Consider the following 27,660-nt stretch of genomic DNA (forward strand, 5'->3'; position numbering starts at 1 on the left):
CTAAAAGAGGAGAGATAAAACTGTTCTGAATATCCTTATAAAATAAACAGTAAAGTAAAACATGCACGGGTGCATAGCTGAGCTGTATATGGAATTTTCTTAAATTTCCCCATAATGTAGACACCAGCAATAGCCACTCGAGAGGCGCAAGTGCAAATATGTTTCTGCTTGTGCAACAAGTTGAATGGCCTGTGTCAAGCCTCACACATTTTGCACAGAACTTTTGCTCAAGAGTACAATTCTCAAAATTTCCTTGATGCAGCACAACTACACAATCTTCTTGCATGCACAAAACTTTGACCATTGTGAAAGCGCAGCATCAAGGTGACAGAGGCATCCAGCCTCAAAGGCAGGATGCCTCTGAGTACCAGTTGCAGAGGAGTAACAGCAGGAAAGAGGGCATGCCCTCAACTCCTGCCTGTAGGCTTCCAGTGGCATCTGGTGGGCCACTGTGTGAAACAGGATGTTGGACTAGATGGTCCTTGGGCCTGATCCAGCTGGGCTGTTCTTATGTTCTTAAGATGTCAGTCACTGTTTTTAACATGGCTCTGAATACTGCCCTGAGAACTGTTTTTAATGACTTCTCTTACAGCCCATTCCTATGCAGGCTTACTCAGAATTAACTGTGTTTCACTTTCGGGTAACTATGGACAGAACTGCAGCTTTAGGGTGTTCACTGCTGCTCTTTTAATGGTGTCATTGCACACAAAAAATATGGTGCATGGTTTTGATTTTAAAATTGTTTTTAATTACATGTGCACCACCTTGGATATATAACAAATTATAAAAAGACAGCCCATAAATGGTTCTGACATGGCCCAATTCTAAGGGGTCTATGCCAGCTGGTATTTTGGAAGATGTGAATTCGGTCTTAGAGGCCAGGGAAATGGTTTGAGGAAGAGAGGGAAAAATGGCAAGCACAGGGGACAGCATGGAAGAAGTGGAGAGAATAAGAAAAGATTAAAAGAAAATAAGTTCTGGGAAGAGATGGGGCGGTGGGAAGCCAGTAGGCAGAAGAAAAACATGAAACAAAGCAAGTTAAATCAATCACAAAGAGTGCAACAGATCAGACAAGCAACCTGAAAATGAAGGAGAGGCAGCAAAACATGAAAAGCAAAGGAAACCACAATACATATCATAAGAACATAAGAACAGCCCTGCTAGATCAGGCCAAAGGCCTCTCTAGTCCAGCATCCTGTTTCACATGCTGTTCAGCCTAACACCATTGACACTACAATTTTGAGTGGTATGTGTATGGTGAGTTTTGTATGTTAATTCCGGAATTAATTTTAAAAAGTCATTTAAAAAATGAGACATTAAAACAAACAGGTGTAGAAAGAGAAAGTAAACAGTTTTCCCAAGAACACATGATTCCTATTCCTCGGACATGAAGTCTGGGAATCATATCTACATGTTTATTTCTCCTAGGCGTACCCACCGCTAATCCTATGTATGGCAGCTCTCGCGAGAGCTTGTGAACAGCTGCCAATTAGCAACGGGGAGCAAATAGGGATGCTGGCTGGCTGACGGGAGCAGCAGGCAGCAGCGGGAGGAGGTGGCAGGCCGGCTTTCTGGCCGGCCAGCAAGCCAGAAACCATGGGCAGGCGAAGAAGCGGGCAGCTCCCATAGTGGCTGGCGGGAATTGGCGGGTGGGTGAAGGTTGCAGGCCCACTTTCCAGCCAGCCCAAAACCAGGGCAGGGGGAGAAGTGGGCTGCTCCCACCGGCGGGCGGCCGCCGGGAGCAGCAGGTGGTGGCAGGCCAGCCAGCCACTGGGAATTAGCAGGCAGTCGGGGGGAGAGGCGGGCTGGGTGGGCTGGCAGAGGCGCAAATGCTCTGTGCCTGGCCCAGCTAGTTTCTTTTAAAAATACAAGTGAAGGCCTGTTCTCGGTTGCTGCTATCAAGGCATCTCATTGGGTTATCCTCGTCACGTGCTCCTGGGCAGGACTATGTAAATTCTAATAGAAAAAGCCTACAGAGATAACCCCTCCCCAGTTCTTTTCCTAATCTTCCATGGAAGTATTCCTGAAGTGAGATACAAAAGACAGACAGTGTCACAACTCACCCTGTCAGAAAGATTACCAGATTCTTCATCCTCTTCTTCCTCATCATCTTCTTCTTCTTCTTCCTCTTCCTCTTCTTCCTCTTCCTCCTCTTCTTCCTCCTCCTCTTCCTCCTCCTCTTCACTCATATGTTCTCCAGCAACATCTGCATCTGACTGAATTGCAAATAAGAAAAATTGAGATTGCCGGAGAACTGAGAATTAAGAAAGATATGCTTATGGTTCTGGCTAGTATAACTCTGCTATAAATACCAACAAGACATAGGAACATAGGAAGCTGCCATATACTGAGTCAGACCATTGGTCCATCTAACTCAGTATTGTCTACACAGATTGGCAGCGACTTCTCTATTACTGCAGGCAGGAATCTCTCTCAGTCCTATCTTGGAGATGCCAGGGAAGGAACTTGGAACCTTCGTGCTCTTCCTAGAGCAGCCCCATCCCTTGAAGGGAATATCTCTCAGTGCTCACACATATCATCTCCCATTCATATGCAACCAGGGTGGACCCTGCTTAGCAAAGGAGACACATCATGCTTGCTACCACAAGACCAGCTCTCCTCCCTTAATTGGGAGGCAGGCAAGCACTAGCAAGTTTACCACAGGCTGGGCTCACACATTCCTCATGATACATTGCCATATTAGTATCAGTAATCCTGGGCAAACCAGTGGAGCATTAGAAGGCTAAGTGTTCTGGAAACAGGAGTCATTACTTTTCTTCTGAAGGAGCAACCTTTCTTTAAACCTACAGAGCGCGCGCGCACACACACACACACCATGCAATCTATACTCATGCCTGCCTATGTTTACACTGTCATTCCACTGCGTGGCTGAAAAGCCATAGGAGTGATGCCGGCTATGGAAACTAGCTTCTGAAAAGGTTTGTTTTTTAAAAGCAAGTTACTAATCCAGACGGTTGCAAAGTTAACTTGGCCAAAGTCTGTGGGCAATGTTTGCTAAGACCATGGGTATGATCTTGGGATGGGGCCATAGAAAACTACGCAGAATGTTTAGTCTCCAGCCTATCCAGGAAGGGCTGAGAAAAGAGCCCAGTATGAAATCCTGGAGAGCCACTGCCAATCAGAACAAACACTGAGCTAGACGGACCAATGGACTGACTCAGTATTTCTCTCTCTCTCAAGCTAGAGAATGCTGAGAAAAGTTTCCAGGGACAAGATTTCAGTGCTCAGGCATAGCTCCTTGCTCTTCTCAATGACTGACAGAACAAGTTCTGCAATAAAGAGAAACCATGCTAATTTCCTCAATTTACATAGATTTATACAAGTGTCAGGAACTCAGCTTTCAGCATCACAGAATACCCACAGCACTACTTACAGGTTTCACAAAAGAGAGAGAGAGAGATAGAGACCAAAGACTTCCAAACATTATATGCATTTTAAGGGGTGGCTGAGCTGGAACCAGGGGCATGGGGGAAATGGAGTTGGGGGGGGGGGGAGACATGAGCGTCCCTCAGCCACCAAGGCATCTCCATGTCCAGAGCCCACCCTGCTCCCAACCCTTCCGCACCCGGCCAGTGAACGCTAGTGGTGTGCATGGAACCAGCGCCTACCAGCTGAAAGGTGAGGGGGATCTCTTTAAGGATGGGGGAGGGTGTTCTTACCCCTCCCACCGCGTTTTCCCCGCCGGCACTGTCTTTTAAAATGGTCTGGCAGGGTGGCAGTGTACCTTCTGGCCGCCCTGGTGCCTCTTCAGACTGGAAGTGGCCAGTGCGCGCGCATGTGTGTGCGCGTGATGTGCACGTGCGGGCAGTCACAACATGCGCACGCGCACTGGGCACTTCTGGTCTGAGGAGGCACCAGGGTGGCAAGGAGGTATGTTGCCGCCCTGCCAGACTGTTTTAAAAAAACACTGCCGCCAGCAGGGGAAATGTGGCAGGAGGGGCGAGAGCACCCTCCCCCGTCCTTAAAGATATCCCCCCACCTGTGAACTGGCCGAACCAGTTTGTGCACTTCCCAAGTGAACTTGCCGGCGGAGAGCACGAGGTGCGCCCCTCTCCTTCCCAGCCAGTGTTTCACTGAAACGCTAGCTGGCCCAGGGCTCCCCCCCACCCCGCTTCACTATTAGCTAGGCAGAGAGTGGGAAAACCGAGCCAGCCAGCGTTTCAATAAAAACGCTGGCTGGGAAGGATCCCTAGTGGCCACTCCCCCTGCTTCCACGTCAGACGCAGGGGGCGTGGTCAGTGCCTACTATTCGGCCCCATTGCAAAGTCTCCCCACCCCAGACAGTGCTTCGTGGAGGCAGAGAAAGGAGCTCCCAGTCAGCGATTCAACAAACCGCTGACTGAGGAAGGGAAACGTTGCAATGGGGCTCAATAGCCCCATCCTGGCACAGACCACGCCCCCTGCATCCGACGTGAACACAGCGGGCAAGCCTTGGACACACGTGCACTGACACATATGCAGTAATAAATTGAAAAAGGAGCTGCCGGCAGGACCTGGTCCCACGGCCACCGGCAGGCTCCCTATGTGCCTGGCTGGAATGCCCCTTCCCCATTTTCAGGCAGCAAGATGTTTTGAGTTTCAGCAATTTTGGGGGGACTGGTGGAAGTGGGGAGCCTTTCAGCAGCATGAGGTTTCCCCAGCGGCTGCTGGCAGCCATCTTCTCCCCATCCCACCCAGAATGCCAATACATCATCATGTAGCAGCGTTCCAAGAGGTATGCTGGGTGGGGGGGGGGATGGCTTCCCCCTTCTGTGAGACAGAAATGTTATTCCGAGAAAGTTTCGGGAGGGGTGGGTGAGGTAATGACAGCCATCAGCTGATGGTTACTAAAAGAAGTGCTACTGCCGCTGCCACGAAGCCACAAAAGAAAGGCAGCAGTGGTGACAAATGGCAGAAGGAGAGAAGGAATTCTGTCTTCATCACCACTCCCAAAGGTCTGGAAGTTGAGCCCGGCAGTGTTTCCTTATTTAGACACCCAAGCTTTGGTCTCTCAGCCCTACGAGAACAGCTAGGCACACCCAGAACCCAAGACAGCTTTGTGTTGTGTACCTTGCTGTCAGAGTCGGCGTGGCCATCCACAGAGTAGCTGTCGTAGAAGAGACTAAAATCATCCCCCACCTCCGTCTCCCACTCCTGACTTCTCTCCTCCTGAGAGGCGGTGGCAGGAGCAGTCATTTCTTCAGTCACTGTGATCTGGGAAGAAATATGGGTGGGGGGATTGACTGGTGGGCGGTCGAGGCACCCAGGCCCACACAGCCCTGCTGTTATTCCTCACTGCCATGGCACAGTCTATCCCCACCCACACGGGTGCATATCATCAGCTCATTTACTTTAAAAATGACACACAGGAGCGAAGGCTGGCCCGCCCTGTCATCAGGCAGGGTGAGGCACTTCACCTCAGGCAGCAGATTTCGAGATACATATTTATTTATACACTGCTTTTCAACTAGAAAGGCCACCAACAACAGCCGCAACACACAAGCAGGACAGGGGCATGCTGAGAGTGTGCCTGCCATCAAATGGCCGAGGAACCTCCTGACATGCTGTCAGGCATCCCTTAGCGGCAGGAGGGGGAGCATCCATCTGAACCTGTCGAAACAGATACACGTCCCTTCACACCAGGGCTTCTCAATGTGTGGGTCCCCAGATGTTATTGGACTTCAACTCCCATAATCCCCAGCCCCAGTGGCCTTTGGTTGGGAATTATGGGAGCTGAAGTCCAATTACATCTGGGGACCCACACGTTGAGAATCCCTGCTTCACACGTTTAAAGGACGCCACATCGTGTTGGACATCCTCCAGTGACGTCAGGGCAGGTACGCGCTCGGCACAACCCCATTCTGCTCACGCCTTGTGGCTGGTGCTTGTCTGAATCGCTCACTGCGATCTTTTTATGGCTGCATAGGGATTTCAACCTGGCCCTTCCTGATTCTAGTTCCACACTCTTACTACTACACCATGCAGGGTAAAAGCCCTAACTGTAACTGGACAGAATCTGGATCCTTCAGAGTTGTTTTTTGTATCTAATGCAAAGAAAAGAAAATTCTAGGAATGAAAGAAGCCTACCTCAGTAGTGGCTCTGGGACTCGACCGCTGAAGTGAAAGAGGCATCCTCTTGTGCATTGTGTCAACCATGTAATCGTACTTTCTGCGTTTGGCAGGTTCTTCTTTGAAAGGTGAGGGAGAAAGAAAAAGTGAACAGAGGAATTCCAGTGGGCTCTATGATACCCCTCAGTCTCAGTCCCACAATCCCCCCATTATCCCTGCACATCTGCCTTCCCCCTTTTAGGCCAAGCCATACCCGGCTCCTCAATGCTCCTCAGATCATCTGGGACTCGGAAATGCAGCATCTCAGAGACTCGTTTTTCGGGGACCTTGAGAGAGAGAAAAAGGATAATTATGTCCAAGATCAGGTTCTGACACTTGCTTGACTATGGCCTCATGGCATAGGCTGAAATTATTTCAATTGTGGGTTGAAATCAAGTTTCCAACCTTCTAACCCATATCTTGACTGAACTATTATGCATACTTATTGGTTGCAATAATAATGAAAATTTTCTGTCTGCACCTTAATGAGGCTTAATACTATTCCTGGACCATGGTCTGAAACCTCTGGCTACACAATTTGTATGTGCTTAGCAGAGCAATTAGGAAATGGAGCATTGGTTCACTTACCGTGAAGGCTTCTTCTGGTTGCTGGGGTCAGGATATAAAAGGAAGGACAGTACTGAATTGTAGAGAAATTGAAGATAGAGGAAAGACGAATAAGTAAGATTTGAGAAGGATTAGCCTGGAGAGGAAAAAGGTTGCTGCCTGGAGCTGCGAGGACAGAAAGAACTGGGGCGGGGTTATCCCCCTCAAGCTTGAGTGGGTGTGTTTTCTTCTTTTAACAAATCAGATTTGTCCTGCCTTGGAGCTCGAGAGAGGTATAACCATAGAGATGTCCCTGGCCTCAGCAACTGAGAATGAAAGAGTTCTGTTTGGCTCTCTGTAAGAGATGTAATGCGCTTTAGATGTAATGTTATTGTAATTATTCCAATAACCCTGTAAGGTAATAGAGTATTATCAATGCACGTCTAACTTGGGCCACTGCTTCTCCTTGGTGTGCACTGGATTAGGGCAGAAGGACAGGAGAAAGATGTCCTGGGATTGGTGGAACGTTGAGGCCACCTTAGTTTGCACAAATTGATCCGGAATGAGGCAGAGTTCTTTTGGAAAATGCAAAAAGTTTTGTAGACTAACAGTGCCTGCAACTCTGAAATATACCTCGCAGAGGTGGTGGCAATTAAAAAGGCCAACTTAAATGACAAAATTCTTATAGGTATTTTTGATATTGGCTTAAAAGGAGGAAATTGCAATGCCTTTAGTATGATGTATAAGTCCCATGTTGGAAATCTATGGACGGTTGGTCCATAGATTCATAGGTCCATAGAATCCATAGATTCATAGGTCCATAGAATCTATGGACGGTTGGAAATCTATGGACGGTTGAGCAGTAAAGTCGCTCCTCTCAAAAACACTTCAGGTGAGGATGAGTGTGCCAGTTCTTTTTGGAAATGCCTGCGATGAGGCCTACTAATGAAGATGCTTGTCGTTTCAGGGTATTTGGTTTTAGGACTTTTTCCAGTCCATCCTGTAAGAATTGCAACAGGTGTTGTAGAGCTGCACCGCCTCTAGAGATTGAATGGCGTAACCATCCATCTCAGGAAGGCCTTCCATGTGTATTGGTAAATTCTATTTGTGGAGGTTCTGCGTGACGCCAACATAGTCTGAAGCACCCTTTCGGAGTAACCCTGTTGGCTCAGAACTCGCTACTCAGTTTCCAAGCGGCAAGACGTAACCAACCCGGGTTGGGGTGCTGTACTGGGCCCTGTATGAGAAGATCCTGAGACACTGGAAGAAACCATGGCTCTTCGGTTGCAAGATGTAGAAATTCCAGGAACCATGGTCTCCTGGGCCAAAAAGGAACCACTAGACATCCTTGTTCCTAGCAGACCTATTCTTCTCAGCGCCCCGACCAACAGTGGCATTGGTGGAAACGCATACAGTAGTCCTTTTGGCCATGGGCTTGACAGAGTGTCTACATTCTCTGCTCCCTTGCAGGGGAACCTTGCCATAAACCTAGGCAATTTTGTGTTTTCTGGGGTTGCGATCAAGTCCATAATGGGCAGTCCCATTCATCTTGTAATTTGTTTGAAGGCCTGTGGGCTTAACGCCCATTCCCCTGGCATCAGGTCCTCCCGACTCAACCAGTAGGCCAGCTGGTTCTGATCCCTCTTCATGTGATGAGCTGTCAGGGAACCGAGATTTGCTTCTGCCTAGCTGATCCCTGCTTCCTGATGGAGTGACTTTGAGCATATTCCACCCTGCTGGTTCACATGGGCTTTTGCCATTGTATTGCCTGTTCTTACAAGTACGTGTCTGTTCTGCAGTGTGTGATGGAACAGAGCAAGCCAAATGGCTCTCAGTTTTAGTCAGTTTATCCTGTAATCTCTCTCCTGTTGAGAACACATTCCCTGTTGCTGGCATCCGTGGTTAATATGATCCTTGGTGGATCCAAAAACTCCTTTCCTTGTAGAAGGTTTTGAGGCGCCAGCCACCAATTGAGGGACTTGCAAACTTGTGGTGGTATGTGCAGTTCCATTCTTTTCTTCTGTGCAATGGCTAGCTGGTGTGGTAACAGGAGCCACTGCAGAGATCTTAAATGGAATTGCGCCCATGGGACCGCTTCCAACGCTGCAACCATTAGCCCCAGGATTCTCACCAGCGCTGTGAGTGATACTGCTGGTGCTGTTAGCGCCTGTCTGATTTCCGAAGTAATGGTTTGGTAGCGGTCCTGGGGTAGAAACAAACGGTCCATTTCATTCATTCGATTTCTATACCGCCCTTCCAAAAATGGCTCAGAGCGGTTTACACAGAGAAATAATAAATAAATAAGATGGATCCCTGTCCCCAAAGGGCTCACAATCTAAAATCTTTCTGTGTCTATCACCACTCCGAGATGTTGGAGTTTGAATGTTGGAGTCAATTGGCTCTTTCCTGGTTGATCAAGAATCCGTGTTCTTCCAGTGCTAGCAGAGTCATCCTCAAGTCACGTAGAGCCGCTTGTTTTGAGCACGACTGAAGGAGATCGTCAAAATATGCAAATATCCAGACTACCCGTAAATGTAGATGAGGCATGAGTGGCGCCAACACCTTTGTGAACATGCAGGAAGCAGATGATAATCCGAATGGTAGAGCTGCATATTGGTAATGACAACCAGCGTACTTGAACCTTAGGAGGTTCCTGCTGTCTTGATGAATTGGGATATGGAGATATGCCTCCTTTAAACTTATGGAAGTCATAACGTCCAGATGGTGTAGAGCTCCTGAAGTGCTCTCGTTTGACTGATTTGTTCAGGTACTTTAGATCCAAAACCAGTAGAACCAGTTCTATTTCATCAGGAGGAAAGAGGTGTTTATTCTATCTTGTTCACTGCCCCCAAAAGGACAGGACAAGATGAGCGGTTTTGGATCTAAAGTACCTGAACAAATCGGTCAAACGAGAGCACTTCAGGAGCTGGACGTTATGACTTCCATAGGTTTAAAGGAGGCACATCTCCATATCCCAATTCATCAAGGCAGCAGGAACCTCCTAAGGTTCAAGTACGCCGGTTGTCATTACCAATACGCAGCTCTACCATTCGGATTATCATCTGCTTCCTGCATGTTCACAAAGGTGTTGGCGCCACTCATGGCTCATCTACATTTACAGGGAGTCTGGATATTTGCATATTTTGACGATCTCCTTCAGTCGTGCTCAAAACAAGCGGCTCTACGTGACTTGAGGATGACTCTGCTAGCACTGGAAGAACACGGATTCTTGATCAACCAGGAAAGAGCCAATTGACTCCAACATTCAAACTCCAACATCTCGGAGTGGTGATAGACACAGAAAAATTTTAGATTGTGAGCCCTTTGGGGACAGGGATCCATCTTCCAAGTGCCGAATTACTTTCAGAAGTTCTGCGTGTTTGATTAAAAAACGAGAGCAGGGAGTTGGAAGGAACCTGTGAAGGGGAGGGGCATCCAGTTCTATCTTGTACCCGTGTTGGATAACATTTAGGACCCATCTGTCTGTGGTGGTGGATTCCCAAGCGCGATAATAATGAGATAGGCGTCCTCCCTGTCTGACCATCTCTAAGTCATTGCTGAGGCTTGGACTGCTTATTTTGTAGGAATGGTTGCTTGTAGTTGCTGGTGCCTCTGTAAGAACCATGTTGATGGTTCCAGGATCCCCTTTGACCTTTGAAATCTCTTTCCCGGCCCCTGAAGGACCGGAATCCTCAAAAGGGCTGTGACTGCTGGAAGGACCTCTTAAACACTGACCTTTCTGGTTTATGTGGTGCCAAAGGCATGGTCTTCCTTTTGTCCTTCAATTCCACCAGAATATCTTTGAGGGCAGTCTCCCCAAACAGTTTAGTGCTATCGTACGCCACTGCCGTAAGTTTGTTCTTAGATGTAGCATCTACTTGCCAATTCTTCAGCCATAGATATCTTCTTCCAACAACTGATGCTGCTGAAGCACGTGATGAAAAACTAATTGAGTCCAAGGTAGCGTCAGCCACGAATGCTTGTGCCTTCTGTATTTTCACCAATTGCTGTCTCATCTTGATAGGATCAGAAGGAGGTTCATTAAGAAGGTCATCCACTCATAAGAGGGATGCCCTTGTTACTATGGAAGCTGCGGCAGCCGCGCACGTAGCTAAAGAATTATTATGGACCCTTTTAAGAGCCAATTTTGCCTTTTTATCTGCAGGATCCCCCAAAGTGACTTCCTCATCCTTGGGGACCAATGAAACAGACACTAGTTGTGCTATGGGAGCATCTGCATTAGGAGTTTTTAACAGGTCTGTAGTCTCTTGTTTAAAGGAACAAAAACAGTTAGCCACAGCCACTGGCTTTCTATTTGTGGCAGGCAGTAACCATTGTTTGAACACTTCAGAAAATACTTCTGGCATCGGTAAAAGCATGTCCATAGGCTTTGACTTGGGAAAAACCAGTTCCCCTTTGTCAGACGGAATGGAAGCGGAGTTCGCCTTTGCTTGCAAGCCTATTGCATTAATAACCCTTGTCATAAGGGGATTAAAGTAATCAGATACAAACAAGCGCTGAGAAACATTAGCAGGTTCAGTATCCTCCCCCGCTGACCATTCACCCTCTTCTTTGTCAGGGATGGTATCAGGATCCTGGTTGTCCTCACCAGGACCACCTATTTCCTCCTCAGAGTCAGCCCCACAATCAGTAGCCAGATTTGTCCCAAATCTTTGTTTTTTGGGCAGCAAGGGCCTAGGGTTAAGTACCTCAGGATCCCCAGACTCTTGTTCGGACGCCTCAGAGGAGTGCAATGTCTTAGATTTACTTTTTGATTTTTTAGACCCTTGTTGTTTCTTAAGATGTTTCTTTTTGCTAGTTGGCTTTTTGGGAGGAGGACTGGCAGATTCAGAGGAAGAGGAGCTATCAGTAAAAGAATACGCCTTCCTCCTTTTCTTTGATCATTTTTCTCTTTTGTGAGGCCTGACCTGATGAATTGTATCAATAATTGCATTTTTAAACCAGGCCTGCCATTCAGGTGGAACTGCCTTAGGCAGAGCGGGTGGAATCATTAACTGCCTTAAGCAGAATCATTAACGGGTGGAATCATTAACTGCCTTAAGCAGAGCGGGTGGACCTGGCTGGGGATTAATACCATCTACAGAAGAACCCCCCAGTCCTGCAGCCCCCTGGTCTTTTTTCTGTTCCCGGGAGTCCCCCGTTACCTCCCTTCTGGATATCTCCCCATGGCGATATCCTGAGCCCCAGCAACAGAGAATGAAAGAGTTCTGTTTGGCTCTCTGTAAGAGACATAATGCACTTTAGATGTAATCAGGGGCTTATCTAGGGTGAGGCAGGCAGGGCACGTGCCCGGGGCGCCACTTGAAAGGGGGGGGGGGTGCCGTTTTTAAAAATTAAAAAAAAATTTTTAATGGCCGCTGAAAACAAAATGGCCACTGTGCACGCTCAAATGGCCTCTGTGAGGCCCTAGGCTATGCCAGGCCTCACAGAGGCCATTTGAGCATGCACAGTGGCCATTTTGTTTTCAGCGGCCATTTATTTTAAACAAAATTTATTTTAAAAAATGGCCACCGCACATGCTCAAATGGTCCCTGCAAGGCCCTAGAGGCCAGCGGGTGGAGGGGGAACCTTTGCAGGGCCCCCCCGACCTTTAGGAAGCCCCCCGAAAGGGCTACATGTAACCTTTAAAAAAAATAATATAATATAAGTAACTGTACACATATTTAGTTTGGCACTATGTAGAGAGAATCAGGGCTTGTGAATACTGAGCTGAAGCTTATGAGCCAGGATTGTACTCATTTGCTCTTACTTTGCTTCTTGTGATAAATGAGTTAAATGTGATGTCTTAATAATATGGCTATTAATGGTGAGTTTGTCTTTGAATCAGTGTGAAATCCTTAGTAGTAAGGCCCACTGGGAGTTTCTTGCTCTCTTTCTCTCATTTTAACTGTCTTTCTGAAATACTAGAATATAGTCCAAGCAGTGACACAGTTACTCTGCATATCCTTTAATTATTTTCAGAGTATCTGGGAAAAGTCAGATTCTCCATTTATTTTTAAAATTTATGTAATAGTGATGCTACAATGCATAGCAGACAATTAGACAGGCACTTCTGTTTAGTTCTCCAAGTACATCTCCATGTATTATTTGGGTATTGTATGAGCCCCAGCATACTGAAATTTGTAGTTTTCCAGCATTTTTTGGTCTGGCTACGTCCACTGCTAAATAGTTTTTGAAATATTAAAAGATTAATGAGCTTGACTTGTATTTTTCAGCTGATATTATGGTAAAGTTATCTGAAAGATGGGTTTGTACAGGGGGCGCAATTTCAGTGCTTGCCCTAGGTACTATTTTCCCTAGATATGCCTCTGGATGTAATGTTGTTGTAATTCTTCCAATAACCCTGCAAGGTAAGCGACTATTATCGCTAAACTACAGTTGCGGAGGAGGCTGAGAGAAAATGGTTCATCTAAAGCAGGGATTCTCAAACTTGGGTCCTCAGGTGTTATTGGACTTCAACTCCCATAATCCCCAGCCTCAGTGGCCTTTGGTTGGGGATTATGGGAGTTGAAGTCCAATAACACCTGAGGACCCAAGTTTGAGAATCCCTGATCTAAAGCTATCTCTAGTGGGTTGATGGCAAAGGTGCAAAAACAGAACATCCCGATTTGTAGCTTTTAACCACTGCGCGGTCCTCAAACGTGTCCCTCCAGATGTTGTTGGATGACAACTCCCATCACTTTCAGCCAAGGCCATTGTGACTGAGGAACTGCAGTCCAGCAACATCTGGAATTTCAACGTCAACTTAGCCATGACTAACTCAGTCTTGATAACCTCGATACTAGCCCTCTTTGCACATTATCTTCATTGCATGTATAATCTATGTACAGTGTAAGCTTGTACCAATATTCACATGTGTTGAACGCATGTATAGCAGTACACCTATTTGTATCCTGCATTTTCAAGGGCCTGAATCCAGGTTCACTTTCAAAATGAATGCAAGTACAATCAATCACACCAAAAAACGTACATGTGTACAGACACCTGAATGCACCTACAATGTAATGTCTGAATAGGGTTAGTTTTTTAATGGAAACATCTCAGACACAAAGGTGAAAATCCCCAAGTGAGGGATATGCATGTTACTCATGGACTCTCGGAGACAGCTAGAGTGACAGCCCTACCTGCCCACTGTTGGGCTTCGACATGGTTTTCCGGGCCCGGTGAATCTTGGGCTTGGATTCTTCTGCAGCTGGGGCCTGGACTGGTGCTGGTGCTGGTGCCACAGCCTCTGCAGATGGAGTCCCAGCATCCCCAGGTAGCCTTGACCCAGGCATACTCAGCAGACGCATAGCCAAGCTCTGGATAGACGTTGGAGACTTGCTAGCTCCGGTGAGGGACATCTTTGCTCGGCTGGGGCCTCCTGCTTTGCTGGGGGATGATGGGAAAGTCTTGGTAGCATGACCTGGAGTGGAGGAAGATAAAGGAAGAGTCACTGGAGCCCACAGCTTGCATATTTACTCCTCAGTCTTCTACAGTGTATACTCTACAGCCTAATTCATATATTGTATTCACTTGCAATTTGGGTACATTGTACACATGTACAGGTTGAGTATCCCTTATCCGGACTGCTTGGGAGAAGAAGTGTTACGGAATTCAGATTTTTCCGGATTTTGGAATATTTGCATAATAAGATATCTTGAGCATGGGATCTAGAGCGCCAACAGAGCAGACGCCAAACTGAGCAGGGAGTCGAGGCAGGGGGCATTCCCCTTTCCCTCTAGTGCAGGGGTGTCAAACTGTGGCCCTCCAGCTGTTGTTGGCCTACAACTCCCATCATCCCCAGTCACCATGGCCAGTAGCCAGGGATGATGGGAGTTGTAGGCCAGCAACATCTGGAGGGCCTCAGTTTGACACCCCTGCTTCTAGTGCCAAAGTGAGAACATCAAAAACATTAAAAAGCTTCACAATAAAAACAGCCGCAACTAGAGAGAATTACAGACAAAACCCCTGTCACTAACAGCCTTCTGAAATAAGTAAGTTTTGAGGCATGTTTAAAGGCAGCAAAATTGGGAATCTGCGAGCGAGTAAGATGAGGCATTTTGTTTTTTGTTTTTGTTATGGCGTGGTGTCCGGATTTCAGAGCATTCCAGATGTCCGGATAAGGGATACTCAACCTATATAGTCATTCATACATTACTTTCAACGCATGCACAACAGTAACTTCCTATTTGTGTGCTGCATTTGAGGGGGCCCATACCGAGGTTTTTCCTTTTAAAGTGAATTTGTGTATAATCATTCACACGAAAACATATACATGTGTACAGACATCTATATATTCGTAACCAGAACTATAATAAACTTTGTTAGCTGCCCCATAACAAATTGTGATCTGGGTGGCTCACAACAAAGCATTAAAACATCAAGTAAAAACACAAAACAAAAGCAAAATATCAATACAAATCAATTTAAAAATGTTTTTTTAAGTCAGTTTTAAAAATCAAATTTAAAAATCAAAATTTTAAAGCCCTGAGTGAACAAAACCGTCTTCACCTGGCATCTAAAAGAAAAAAGTGATGAAGCCTCACTGGGGGAAGCTATTCCATAATTGGGGTGAAACTCTCTACACAATTCTCTTGTTTAACTAAGTCTTGTTTAAGGCAACTAATTATGAGAAAACAGGGGGGAAATTCAATATAAAATATCATAAAGCAGTAAGAAATCGCAGAATCATAAAACATGGGGTGGGGGAGAATAACAAAAGCACAGCAGTTTGGAATGACTGTTAAGTGGGCATATTGCTTGGTTTTGTAGAAAAAGTGCCTTCATTTAATTTAATTAAATTTAAATTTAATTTAATTTAATGTTTAAAACTATTTCTTACAGAGGGTTTTTTATTTACTGTATGTCAATCTGTAATGACATATATAACTAGCAGTTTCATGCTTTTTGTTCTTAATTAAATGTTGTATTTATTGTTGTTTTAAATAAGACATTTTTAAAAAGAAAAAAAATTAACGAAAGCACAGCAGCAATAAAGCCAACCAGCCAGCATTCCTGAAAAATGAATTTATTTATTTGTTTGTTTGTTTCTCAAATTTGTAGACTACCCCAAACTTCTATCTCTGGGTGGATTACAAAATGGAACACAAACCAAATTAAAAATGAGAACCTTAGAACAATTTAAAACCACAGTCAAATTAAAAAGCTTGGGTGAAAAAGTGAGTCTTTAGGGATTTTTAGAGTTGTCAGAGATGGGGAAGCTCTTATTTCAGCAGGGAGTGCATTCCAGAGTCTTGGGGCGGCAACAGAGAAAGCCCATCCCTGTGTAGCCACCAGACAAGCTGGTGGCAGCTGCGGACAGACCTCTCTAGATGATCTAAATGGGTGATGGGGCTCATGGCAAAGAAAATGTTCTCTTAAATACCTAGGGGGCTTAAGCTGTTTAGGGCTTTATAGGTTACTAGTGTTTTTAAGCCCGTTAAATAACGGGCGCTAGTGGATTCCATTCCCCCTCCCGTCGCCGCCAGTCTCCAGGCCGTGGCCGGTCTCCCGGCCGGGCAAGGACCCCAAAGTTTCCCCCGCCCCGGTGCTGATCCTGGCCCCAAATTCTCCCCCCCCCCGCCTGGCTCCGGCGGCTCCGCCGCCACCTCGGCCAGCTTCCCCCGCCGCAGTTCCCCCCGCCGCTGCTTACCCGGCTTCAGCCCCAAAGTCTCCCTCCCACTCGGCTTCAGCGGCGGCGCCAGGCCTCGGCGGCGGCTCCCCCACCGCCTCTTCCCCCGCCGCCTCTTCCCTGTCTTCGTGGCGGCCGCTTCTGGCCCCGCCGTTTCCCTGCCGCCTCTTCCCTGGCTTTGCGGCGGCCGCTTCTGGGCTCTTCCGTCGCCGTTTCCCCCGCCGCCTCTTCCCTGGCTTCCCAACATGGCCACCGGGTCCTGGCTGTCGTTTGTCCCTTGCTCTGTTCTGGGCATACGCTCCGCGCATGCCCAGAACAGGCCAGGGAGGCACGAATGCACGCCTTGGTGTCCGTCCACGGACGGACACCAAGGCTTTTCTTAGAGAGGATAACCAGTATCTTGTATTTTGCCCGGAAACTTATTGGCAGCCAATATAGCTCTTTCAAAACAGGAGTAATATGGTCCCTTCGATATGACCCAAAAACCAACCTGGCTGCCATATTCTGTACCAATTGAAGTTTCCAGATTATGTACAAAGGCAGCCCCACATAGATTGCATTGCAATAGTCAAGTCTCAAGGTTACCAGCAGGGATGTACACAGAACTGTTCAGCGCTCCATTCTAGGAGCACCGACTGAACCGGTTCCATGGACCGGCATTCGAGCCGGTTTGGAGGGCGGGGGAGGATTCTTCAAGGAGCAGTGGAGGCGCTGCCTACCTGCCAGCCCCTGCCCCCCACAGCTAGCGCTCATGTAAAAAGCGGGTGCACAGGACTGCAGCGTCCCTCCCTGCACCCCAGACAGCATCGCCACAGAAGTGGCCGATACGCGTTCACACAGCACGCATACACATCGGCCACTTCCGTGGCGATACTGAGGGAACGACGCTGCAGTTCCGTGCACCCACTTTTTACAAGCGCACCAGTGGGGGGAAAGTGGCGGGGCCTGGCAGGCAGGCAGCGCCTTCCCCTGCCCTTTAAGGAACCACCCCACCCCACGCTCCCAGAAGTGCACGGAACCAGTTCCATGCACATCCCTAGTTACCAGCATACGTACCATTATTCTGAGGTCATTTATCTCAAGAAATGGATGCAGTTGGCATATCAGCTGAAGCCAACAGAAAGCACCCCTGGCAATCACCTCAGCCTGGGACACCAGGGAGAGGTTTGGATCCAGATGCACTCCCAGACTGCATACCTTCTGGGGAAGTTTAGCCCCCATCCAGAACCAGCAGATCAAAATCGTCTCCCAAGTTCCAGCTCCACACAATAAGTACCTTCATCTTATCAAGATTCAGTCTCAGTCTGTTATCCCATATGCAGCCCCGCACCACTCCAAGCAGCTTATCCATATCCTCAGGAGTCACAAACTGAAACTTATCCAGCCTAACCACATAAGAGCTGTTGTTGGACACCTCTGCTTCAGACACTGTAGTAATTGTGGAGTCTGAGCCTAAGTTGGCCCGAATACGAGATATTTTATCCACAAAGGAGTAATTAAAAACGTCACTGGGGGCAATTGATGGTTCCAAATTCAGATTCAAGGGAGGAGGGGTACATACTAGCCCTCTTACAACCCTGAATAACTCCAATGAACATAAGCTTGCAGATGTAATACAGGCAGAAAAGAATTGCTTCTTTGCCACACGTATCTCCTGAGCATAGATCTTCAGATGTGCTCTATGTTGTAAGCTGTTGGATTCGAGTCGACTCTTTCTCCACTTGCACTCCAGTCGTCTGCCTTGCCACTTCAGCCCCTATAGTTCTTCTGGAAACCAAGGAGCCAGTTTTGAAGCAGGTCAGAGAGGATGCTTAGGAGCAATCATGTCTTCTGCTCTGTGGAGTTTGCTATTCCAATTCTCCACCAGAGCATCAACAGGATCACTGGCAGAGCCAACAAGGCTTCTTGGAATCCTATTGGATCCAATAACCTTCTTGGGCGGACAATCCTAATAGGTCCCTCACTCTTGTGGAGGTGGTATGTGGTTGTGTGAATCCAACGTTCACCAGATGGTGGTCCATCTATGACAGTGGGGAAATCACAGGAGCCCCCACCCACAGAACACCACCTTGGTCAGAGTAAAAGACCAGATGAAGCATGTGAACAGCAATGTGTGACAGTCCCAAGACCACTTGGGATAGGCCCATGGTCGTCATGGCCGCTTTGAACTCCTGACTAATTGGTACCGAGGTGAAGTCCCCCCATCCCACAAGCTTGGGAGACTCCAACACCAAGCCCGAGACCAAATCCGTTAGATCAGCTAGGGACTCCATGGGATGGCGGGGTGGTCGGTACACCAATAGAAGTTCCAGTCTATCCCCGGTCCACATCCAATATGGTCAGATACTTCAACAGAGATCTTAGTAAGGGAGATGTTATTCTCACACATGTAAATTCCTAGGCCAGGGGGACTTGCCCTTGTGACCCTCTTTGGCCTCACCCCTTCAGTGGCAATCCCGCCGGTGGATGCTATGTCAATTACATCCCAGTCTCAACCTTCCAGTCCTCTGCATCCTCCACCTCACCTGGCAGACCTTTGTTCCCTGGACTGGGGCTGGTGTTTGAGCCAGTTGAGATGCCCATGGCTTCAGGCGACATCCCTCCTGCTTCTTTACCACTCCCAGTCATCTGTGTTCGTGCTCCATCATCACAGTTTCTGCCAGAGGACAGCAGGTTCTCTCCTGCTCCTCCCAAGCCGCTCTTGTGCTTCCGAGGAGGCAAGGTTTCTGATGAGGGATCTGCACTATCTCTGGAGGGTGCGGTACCTGGAGACAGATGTACAACAATAAAAGGTTACAGTGCCAGCACTTTCCAGATCTGGGAGGTAGGACACCATTTTATTCACTATCTGGATATTAGGGCCATTTTTATCCACGCAATGTTCATCCCATTTGAAAAATAAACAAACACCAATCCAAATTCAAGTAATTCCTTTAGAACAGGGGTGCATGGGAGTTGTAGTCTAACAGTAGCTGGTGGCCCAAGGCTTTTAAAATAGTCCAGCAAAATTTGGGAACCCAAGGTGGGGAGCCTCCGCCTTAGAATGTCAAGACATTATAAACATCAGGATTGTAGTTCTTATGACTGAAAAACAACATTTAGTCTATACTGCCGCTCAACACTAGAGGGAGCTACAGGGGGCTGCCAACAATTTGCGGTTATACATCCCTCACCTTAGGCCACTTCTCTTCCTTCATATCAGTGACTAGCATCCAGACTTGTTACTCAATAGCATGACTCAGGATTTACTCTAAAAGACCACTTAATTTCAACAGGACTTCCACGAAGTAATCCAGTCAGGATGTCAGTCACTGTCCCCATCACTCTTGCCATATAGGCCTAACCCTTCCCTTCCCTTCCCAATCCCCACCCACACAACTCACCCCATTTCCAATTTCCACGAAAACCCACCTGTTTCACCTGGTCCCATATCTACCAGTGACAATGTCCCCGTCACCCCTCGAGGAGGTTCACCCTGAAAGAGAAAAGCAGAGCTTAAAAGTAGAATTCATTTCTGTGTTGTTGTTGTTGTTGTTGTTTAAAAAAAAACACAGTAATTTGGATTTTGTTCTTTTCTTTTGTGAGTGCAGCATACTGGCAAAGAGCACAAGCCAGTTCAAACTGTGATTCAATCATGTTCACCACAGCCTTAGTCAATTCCTGTTCACGGCAGCCTCACTCTGCCCACCCCCACCCTCCTTGCGATATAGGGATACTCATACTGGTCTACTTTACAAAGCGGTTACAAAGATATTCAGAATAACTGATGCAAAGAACTTGAATTGCTTTATATAAATGCCAAGAGTAACTCCCATCATGAAGCATTTTGCAGAGTGAGTTATATTGCTTAAAATAAAAAACTAACCTACGCTTCATACCCAAGATACACACATTTTAAATCTCTGGGTAAGAACTTCTACAACTGTCCTTAGCAGTGTTTGCATTTTCTAGTCATCTGTGTTTCTCTTGTGCTCCAACTATGTTTACATGAAAGAAAGTCCCACTGAATTCATACCAATGAACTGACTGAATTCAGTGATAATTCGATCTGAAACCCCAGCAAGTGTGCTTCAGAGTGCAAGGCTCTAGTCCTTATGACTGGGGTGATGTGCTTCGAAGTATGTGGGCAATGCCCACTGAAATCTCAGAAGCCAAAAGGTGAGCTGAGCTGGATGTCTAGTACTCAAGGCAAGAGTTCCCAACCCGACATCTCCAGACACTGTTGGACTAGAATTCCAATTGTTGGACTAGAACTCTAATCCCAAGGCTTTGGCCATTATGTCTGGTGATGATGGGAGTTGTAGGCCAACAACATCTGGGAACCCAAGGTTGGGAAACTCTGCCTTAAGATGTGGAGCTTTAATGGACTATATATGTCTCCCTGCCTCCTCTAGCAGAAGCAGCATGCAAAATAAGTGGAGGTGTGCAAATACCCATGGCCCTGAGGCCCTTCCCACTGAAAATCCTATTCAGCCTCCCCCTCTGGTTTTCCGTTTCACTGGGCAACATCCAAGCAAGCTGCAGGAGGCACCTTCTTCTAGTCATAAAATTTGTAGGGGTGCTTTGTTTTTTGTCTGTTTGTGTTGCTTTAAATGCAAGGTCTACGTAACGGCACTGCATAAAGAAGAAACAACACAATTGCTTCAGTAATAGTTGGCAGAAAACCTTTCATCTGCTAATATTCTTCCATTTTTAGCGCCAGCTTTAAGAAAAGCCAACGTTTTCAGGAAGCTAGTTCCGTCCTCCATACTAGTAGTCCAAGGGCATATAATGCAGCCACCTTGTTGAGCCTAAGCAGACCTAGGTCTGGTCAGAACCTGGATAGACGACCACCTGGGAACCTCATGGGCACTACTTTAAATTCTAGAAATGAAGGGTGGGATAGAAATGTCATAAAATAAACGAGTTCTGTGCCCACTTTAGGGTAAGATGAACAGCTATTGATCTTGCTCAAAGTGGGGCTGGGGCTGTAGCTCAGTGGTAGTGGTCTGCATGCAGAAGGTGCCAGGTTCAATCCCCAGCATCTCCAGATGGAGCTGGGAAAGACTACTGAAAGCCTGGAGAACCATTACCAGTCAGCATAGCCAACACTGAGCTAGAAGGACTAATGGTCTGACTCGGTATAAGGTAGCTTCCTATGTTCCTATTTATTATGCTATTATTATAATGTAATATGGATTTCCGCAGCCACCTTGGGCTTGGTTTAACAAGGAAAGGTGGGATACAAACTCTGGAATTGGAAATAAATCACCACAGGCTTGTTCACACAATCTTTAGTTGGGTAGGACAAGCATCCTACCCAAGTTCAGGAGCTGTGTGTGCTCCCATACTGCAATAATGTAAGGATAAAAAGTGAAGTAGGAGGCAGGGGAAGTTATCATGTGAGAGGCTGGTGAGAGGCAGGAGGGCTTTCCCTCTTACCTCAATAAACAGCTGGATATCTAGCACGAGCCTCACACACGATCACTTCCTCCACCTCCAACCTTGCCTCTTACTCGTGCACGATCACAAAACGGGAGCGTACACCACTCCTGAACTTTTAATGATTGTGTGAACTAGCCTGAGTAATGCAGTGGGATTTACTCCAACGCAAATGGAGCCTAAAGGTTTGCAGTCTAAACTAGACAACTGGGCAGGAAGAACCTAGCACAGCAAACTGGATAAACAGCCGAGCTTGAGTCTGCAAGTCAAACTTTGCCTCTATCATGAACCCATTAGGTGGCCTTAAGCAAGCTACTCCACAGCTTCGACCTGCATCTATAATATGAGGATAATACTATTCTCCCTTTACAGAGGTGTTGAAACAAATATTACAGAGTGCAAAGCACTCTGAACACCCAAATACACTGTATAAATGCTAAATGCATGTACATATTGATATTTTATAGGACACTAATCTTAATCATTTTAATATATTAAAGATTAAACACTGGCTTTTCCGCATGTCAATCCACATCCTCTGGTTCCTCCATACACTAACCCACAGCCACACTACCTCCTCTGGATTAATCTACATCATCCCAATGGGGATTTCCCCCTAAATTTCAGAATTTGGTGTGTTGTCAGCTCATACATTACCTACAAAAAACCCATACAATACCTATAAAAAAAGAATCATTGCTTTACTGTTATAGTTTTCCTTAAAAAGTATGTTAAGGTTAGCTGAAAACTGCAATTCTGGAGAGAGACTGAAAATCTACCCCCATTGGCTGATGCGATCATGACATCATCATCCCACTTCCCCAGTTACTGGGACCAGGCTAAATTTATGGCTTATTCTGTTGGGTTTGGCTCGTCCGTCTTTTGAGAACTTTGCTGCCGAGTGACAAGCCCCAAATCCTATCAGGCTATTAAGGTGAGCAAAATGAAGCATTTTAGAGTGGGGGAAATGAAGGCTTCTTCTGCCAGCTAGAGGATGATAGATCGATAGATAGATAGGAGTTACTGAGCTGGCCTTTCATTAACCAATCTGCTGTCCCTTCCTTCCTTCCTTCCTTCCTTCCTTGTTTGTTTGTTTGTTTGTTCGAACGAATGAATGAACGAACGTTCATTCATTCATTCATTCATTCATTCATTCATTCGGCCAGCCAGCCAGCCAGCCAGCCAGCCAGCCAGCCAGCCGGCCCTTCCAAAATGGCTCAGGTGCAAACATCTTGCCTTGACACAGCAAGCCTTTTGTGCGCGAGGATGTTGCAGCCCTCATTTGGGTGGCATGCTGGGAAGCATTGAGGAACTCTCTCTTTCTCCACCACCATCTCTAGTGACCCTGGGAGTTGAGGGGTGGAGAGCAGAAGTCAGGGAACAGTATCTGGGCAGAGGGGAGATTACTAGGCTACAATGAAAGAAGTCATGGAAACGGCATTTCCCGATTCTCTCCTATGCTGCTAAGGGGGAAAGTCCCTGAGTTGGAAGGGCCAAGAAGATGAAAATAGGTGAAGAGCAGGAGGGGGCTGGCTAAGAATATGGCAAGAGTAAAACAACATTCTTTTGAGGGGGAGGGGGGGCAATCCTTATCTTACGGCTCTTCAGTTGGAGCTCAAAAGAAATATCAGACAGACCTGGGGCACTACATTTAGGTGGTGATTCTTTCCCCGCGCCTAGATTTAGTCTGTCCTGGAATACCTACTCTGTAAATCCTGCATGTATTGGGTTGGGGGGCACTCTTAAGTTAACAGTAATGGAAGAAAGGCACTCTGCAATTAATGGTGGTGAAAGAAATGCACTCTGCACATGCACATGTGTTGTCACCATCTATATAATTAATTCTTGTAGAGGGGATACATGGGGATGTGGCAAGCTCCGCCCCCGCTGTGGCTGCGACCAATTGCAGGCCCAGAGGGGGCGACACGTGTAAGGGCGGGAGGGAGGAGCGCACACCAGGAGCTGGTTGGGGAGGCATGCACCAGGACGCGGTTGGGGCACCTGGGCTCACCCGCCGCCCTGAGGGCAAGGGTGAGAGGATGACGGGCTGCGGGCAAAGCCCCGCCGCCCTGAGCAGGAGGGCGGTGAGGCGGAGGGAGGCGGTGCCGCCGCTCCGAGGAGATGGGCGAGAGGAGGATGGGCGGCAGGCAAAGCCCCGCCGCCCCAAGGAGGAGGACAGCAAGGCAGAGTGATGGCCTGGCCCTGGCCTCCCGGGGTGAGGCGGCGGCATGGCAGCGGGGAGACGGCTGGGCCCAACTAGAGGCGCAGATGCTCTCCGCCCGGGCCCACTAGTTCTTAATTACTATTGCACATATTCCTAGACTCAGCCTGACAGCAAATTCTGGGGCCTCTCTTTTCCACAAATGATACTCTGCTCTTCAATCAATTCACTACACACTGCTCTCAAACCTGACCATCCTTTCTCAGGCACAGGGAAAGATTTTCTAGAGGGGTATAAAGATACCCTGACTTCTTCCTGCCTATCCAAATTTATCAAACCTCCCAAAGAGTGGGACCGCCCTCAATTTTACCTTTGCGCTGGACAAAGCTTCCCTATCAACTTTATGTTTATTTACTTTCATGATAGCTGTCCTAGGTTTCAGTGAGTGAATTGGTTTTCTAGGCTGGCAGTCAAATATATGGGGCACAACATCTTTCTTCATATATATGGGCGCACCCATCTTCTTATAGCGCATGTAAGTCTCCATGTCTTCTTCCAACTGCAAAGCAAACTAGCAAAGAAACTTAATTGAATGTCATTATATGTAATTGTATGTTTGTGTTTTTAGATTGTGAGCCCTTTGGGGACAGGAATCCATCTTATTTATTTATTATTTCTGTATGTAAACCGCCCTGAGCCATTTTTGGAAGCGCAGTATAGAAATCAAATCAAATCATATCAAATCAATAAATTAACAGCTTGGGGGGGACGACATTTTTTATATCCTGCTCTTTCTCCAAGGAGCCCAGAGCAGTGTACTACATACTTAAGTTTCTACTCACAACAACCCTGTGAAGTAGGTTAGGCTGAGACTGGCCCAGAGTCACCCAGCAAGTATCATGGCTGAATGGGGATATTATTTATTATTATTATTATTAATTATTTATTATTATTATTTTACATTTATATCCCACTCTTCCTCCAAGGAGCCCAGAGCGGTGTACTACATACTTAAGTTTCTACTCACAACAACCCTGTTAAGTAGGTTAGGCTGAGAGAGAAGTGACTGGCCCAGAGTCACCCAGCTAGTGTCATGGCTGAACGCGGTTTAAACTCGGGTCTCCCCAGCCCAAGTCCAGCACTCTAACCACTACACCACGCTGGCTAATAACAGCTAATAAATAGGTCTATATAGTGCATTCTTTCAGTGTGGCTGGACATATGGCACTTTGTACTTACTTACTGAAATTCAAGGTGACCTAGTGCAATATAGTGGCTAGAGCGTTAGCATAGTACTAACACTCAGTTCATCAATCCAGAATTTTCACTCGAGGCACAAATGACCAGGCTCAAACTATCATACTTCGGACACATTACGCAAAGACCCAGCTCCCTTGAGAAGTCCATAATGCTGGAGAAAGTTGAAGGAAAGAGAAGAAGAGGACGACCAGCAGCAAGGTGGAAGGACTCGATTACGACAGCAATGAATGCACCACTGAGAGTCCTTAAAGGCCAAGTTGAAGACAGATCATCCCGGAGAGAATCTATCTATGTGGTCGCTAAGAGAGTCGACACTGACTTGACGGCACTTAATCAATCAATCAAACAACACTCAGTTCAAGTTCAAATCTTTGCTCACTTGCTCAGCCATGACTCTTCCAGACTGGCAATGGCCACTGCATAAATAATTTTCTTAAAAATGCTTTTCTTGATTAGCAGAATATTGCTGGAATGGGCAATGCAAAAAGAATCAAGATGGAATAGGAATGTAGATCAAAGTATGCTAAAAGCTATGGAACAACCACCTGAAAGAGTCCTTGGTTCAAAGTACGACATGACTGTAGATAAGCAGTGTATTGTAAAAAGGCTACGGAGATGAAATATGGCCTATATGTACTTACATGTGAGCTAATGACCATCAAACTTCAATGTGCATTCAAATCCAGGTTTTTGCACTCCTAAGGAACCATTAAGCGTTACAATGATTGTTACATCATTGACCTGCAATGCACATAGTGGCCACAGATCCAAAGACCTGCTTCCCATTCCCACTCCACTTCCCAGCCCCAATGATCTGAAGAGCTATGCCATCTTGTGGAGCTGTTGTTAAAAGCAAGGGCAATTCATAATGAGCACAGATTATTCATGATCAGGTTCTGGAAGAGGAGGCTCAGACCTGGGTAAATGAACGGGGCAGAGAAGGGATCCGTGTAGTAGATCTATGCCCACCTGCCACTCCACTTTAGCCTACTTTGTTGCAAGTCTTTGCTATGAACATACTTATGTTAAAATGATCTTCACATACAAAACATGTACTTTTGTCTCTGATTCTCCTGTTGTCTCTCTCTTCTTATTGCGCTGAGCCACGCTTTCCTCCAGTTTTGGAACATTTATGACTTTTGGAACATTTACGAATATCCTTCCAGGAGTACTTTTTGATGTATTTCTGCACAGTGGAACTATGCACCACTTATAATCTATTTTGCATGGTTGTATTGCAACAGACTTGACACCAGAATCTTCTCCATTATCCATTATCTAATGGATAATATATCTGAGTTATGCCAATCAACACAGTTGCTAAAGCAGACTGGATGCCATTAAAAACCATCAACCTTAAATTTGAGTAATGCCCCAGGTCTATCTGATATCTCTTTTGAGCCCCAACGAAGGGCCATAAGATCAGGGCTGTCCTCCCAATAAGTATAAGGCACTTCACTCTCCCCACACCATATAGCCAGCCCCCTCCTGCTCTGCTCCTGTCTTTATCATCTTGGCCCTACCAATTCAGGGGTTTTTCCTTTTAGCAACACGGGAAACTATCAGGAAACCCTGCTTCCATGACCTCTCCTTTCATTGTAGTCTAGTAATCCCCCTTCTGCCCAGACACTGTTCCCTGGCTTCTGCTCCCCACCATTCCAGCCCTACTCCCAGGGTCAACAGAGATGGGATGGAGAAAAAGGGTTCCTCACTGCCCCCCCCCCAACTTCCCACCCAAATGAAGGCTGCAATCTCCTTATACACAAATGGCTGGCTGTGTCAAGGCAAGATGTTTGCAGCCTACATAAGGGACAGCAGATTGATCAGTGAAAGGCCAGCTCAGTAACACCAGTTGGCAGAAGAAGCCTCCATCTTCCTCACTCTAAAAGACTTCATTTTGCTCACCTTAATAGCATGATAGGATTTCGGGGCTTGCCAGTTGGCAGCAAAGTTATCAAAAGAAAGGCAAGTCAAACTTAACAGAATAAGCTGCAAATTTAGCCTAGTCACACTAACTGGGAAAGCAGGATGATGATGTCATGATCACATCAGCCAATGAGGTTATGTTTTCAGTCTCCACTGTTGCTAGGCCAATTTTAAAGTACATTTTCTTGAAAAGTTATGATTCTTGCTTCTCTGCCTACCAAGTACGTAAATGAATGCAGTTATGGGGCTGACAATGAAATCTGAGAGCATGAAAAAATCCCTGTTCTGTAAACAAAAGGAGGAACTCATATTGGTGGATGATACAACAGTGACAACAAACTATGTCCGAACCTCCCCAGACCATATTGCCCTCCTTAGAAAATGTTTGCTATTACAGGACAACAAGCCATATATGAATGTTCACACCACTAAAGGCTCATCACTCAGCAACTGCAGCCATCTTTGGAACTAAGTCATAAGCTTGGAGACTGTTGCTCTTCAAAGTAAGAACTACTGTATGGGGTCCTTCAAGGCTCTATTCTATTTCCAATGCTTTTCAACATCTATTTATTACATTTATAGACCGCCCCAACCAAAGGCTCTG

At 46.6% G+C, this 27,660-nt stretch overlaps 1 protein-coding gene across 7 annotated transcripts in view; it reads right to left on the minus strand.

Moving 5' to 3' along the window:
• The window catches only part of EHMT2 (euchromatic histone lysine methyltransferase 2), a 79,705-nt gene that overhangs the window by 46,122 nt on the left and 5,923 nt on the right, over positions 1–27,660 (minus strand). For 4 of the 7 annotated variants that reach the window (XM_053295534.1, XM_053295536.1, XM_053295540.1 and 1 more), the window contains exons 2-8: positions 19,700–19,763; positions 18,814–19,053; positions 13,800–14,080; positions 6,323–6,395; positions 6,088–6,188; positions 5,071–5,214; positions 2,064–2,216 (exon numbers count right to left, since the gene is read on the minus strand). In XM_053295534.1, the coding sequence (XP_053151509.1) occupies positions 2,064–2,216; positions 5,071–5,214; positions 6,088–6,188; positions 6,323–6,395; positions 13,800–14,080; positions 18,814–19,053; positions 19,700–19,763 (1,056 nt within the window). The remainder of the gene's footprint in view (positions 1–2,063; positions 2,217–5,070; positions 5,215–6,087; positions 6,189–6,322; positions 6,396–13,799; positions 14,081–18,813; positions 19,054–19,699; positions 19,764–27,660) is intronic. The other 3 variants (XM_053295535.1, XM_053295539.1, XM_053295538.1) reach the window with 3 other exon arrangements.

Source organism: Hemicordylus capensis, chromosome 2, assembly GCF_027244095.1.
Source record: "Hemicordylus capensis ecotype Gifberg chromosome 2, rHemCap1.1.pri, whole genome shotgun sequence".
NCBI classification, from domain to species: domain Eukaryota; kingdom Metazoa; phylum Chordata; class Lepidosauria; order Squamata; family Cordylidae; genus Hemicordylus; species Hemicordylus capensis.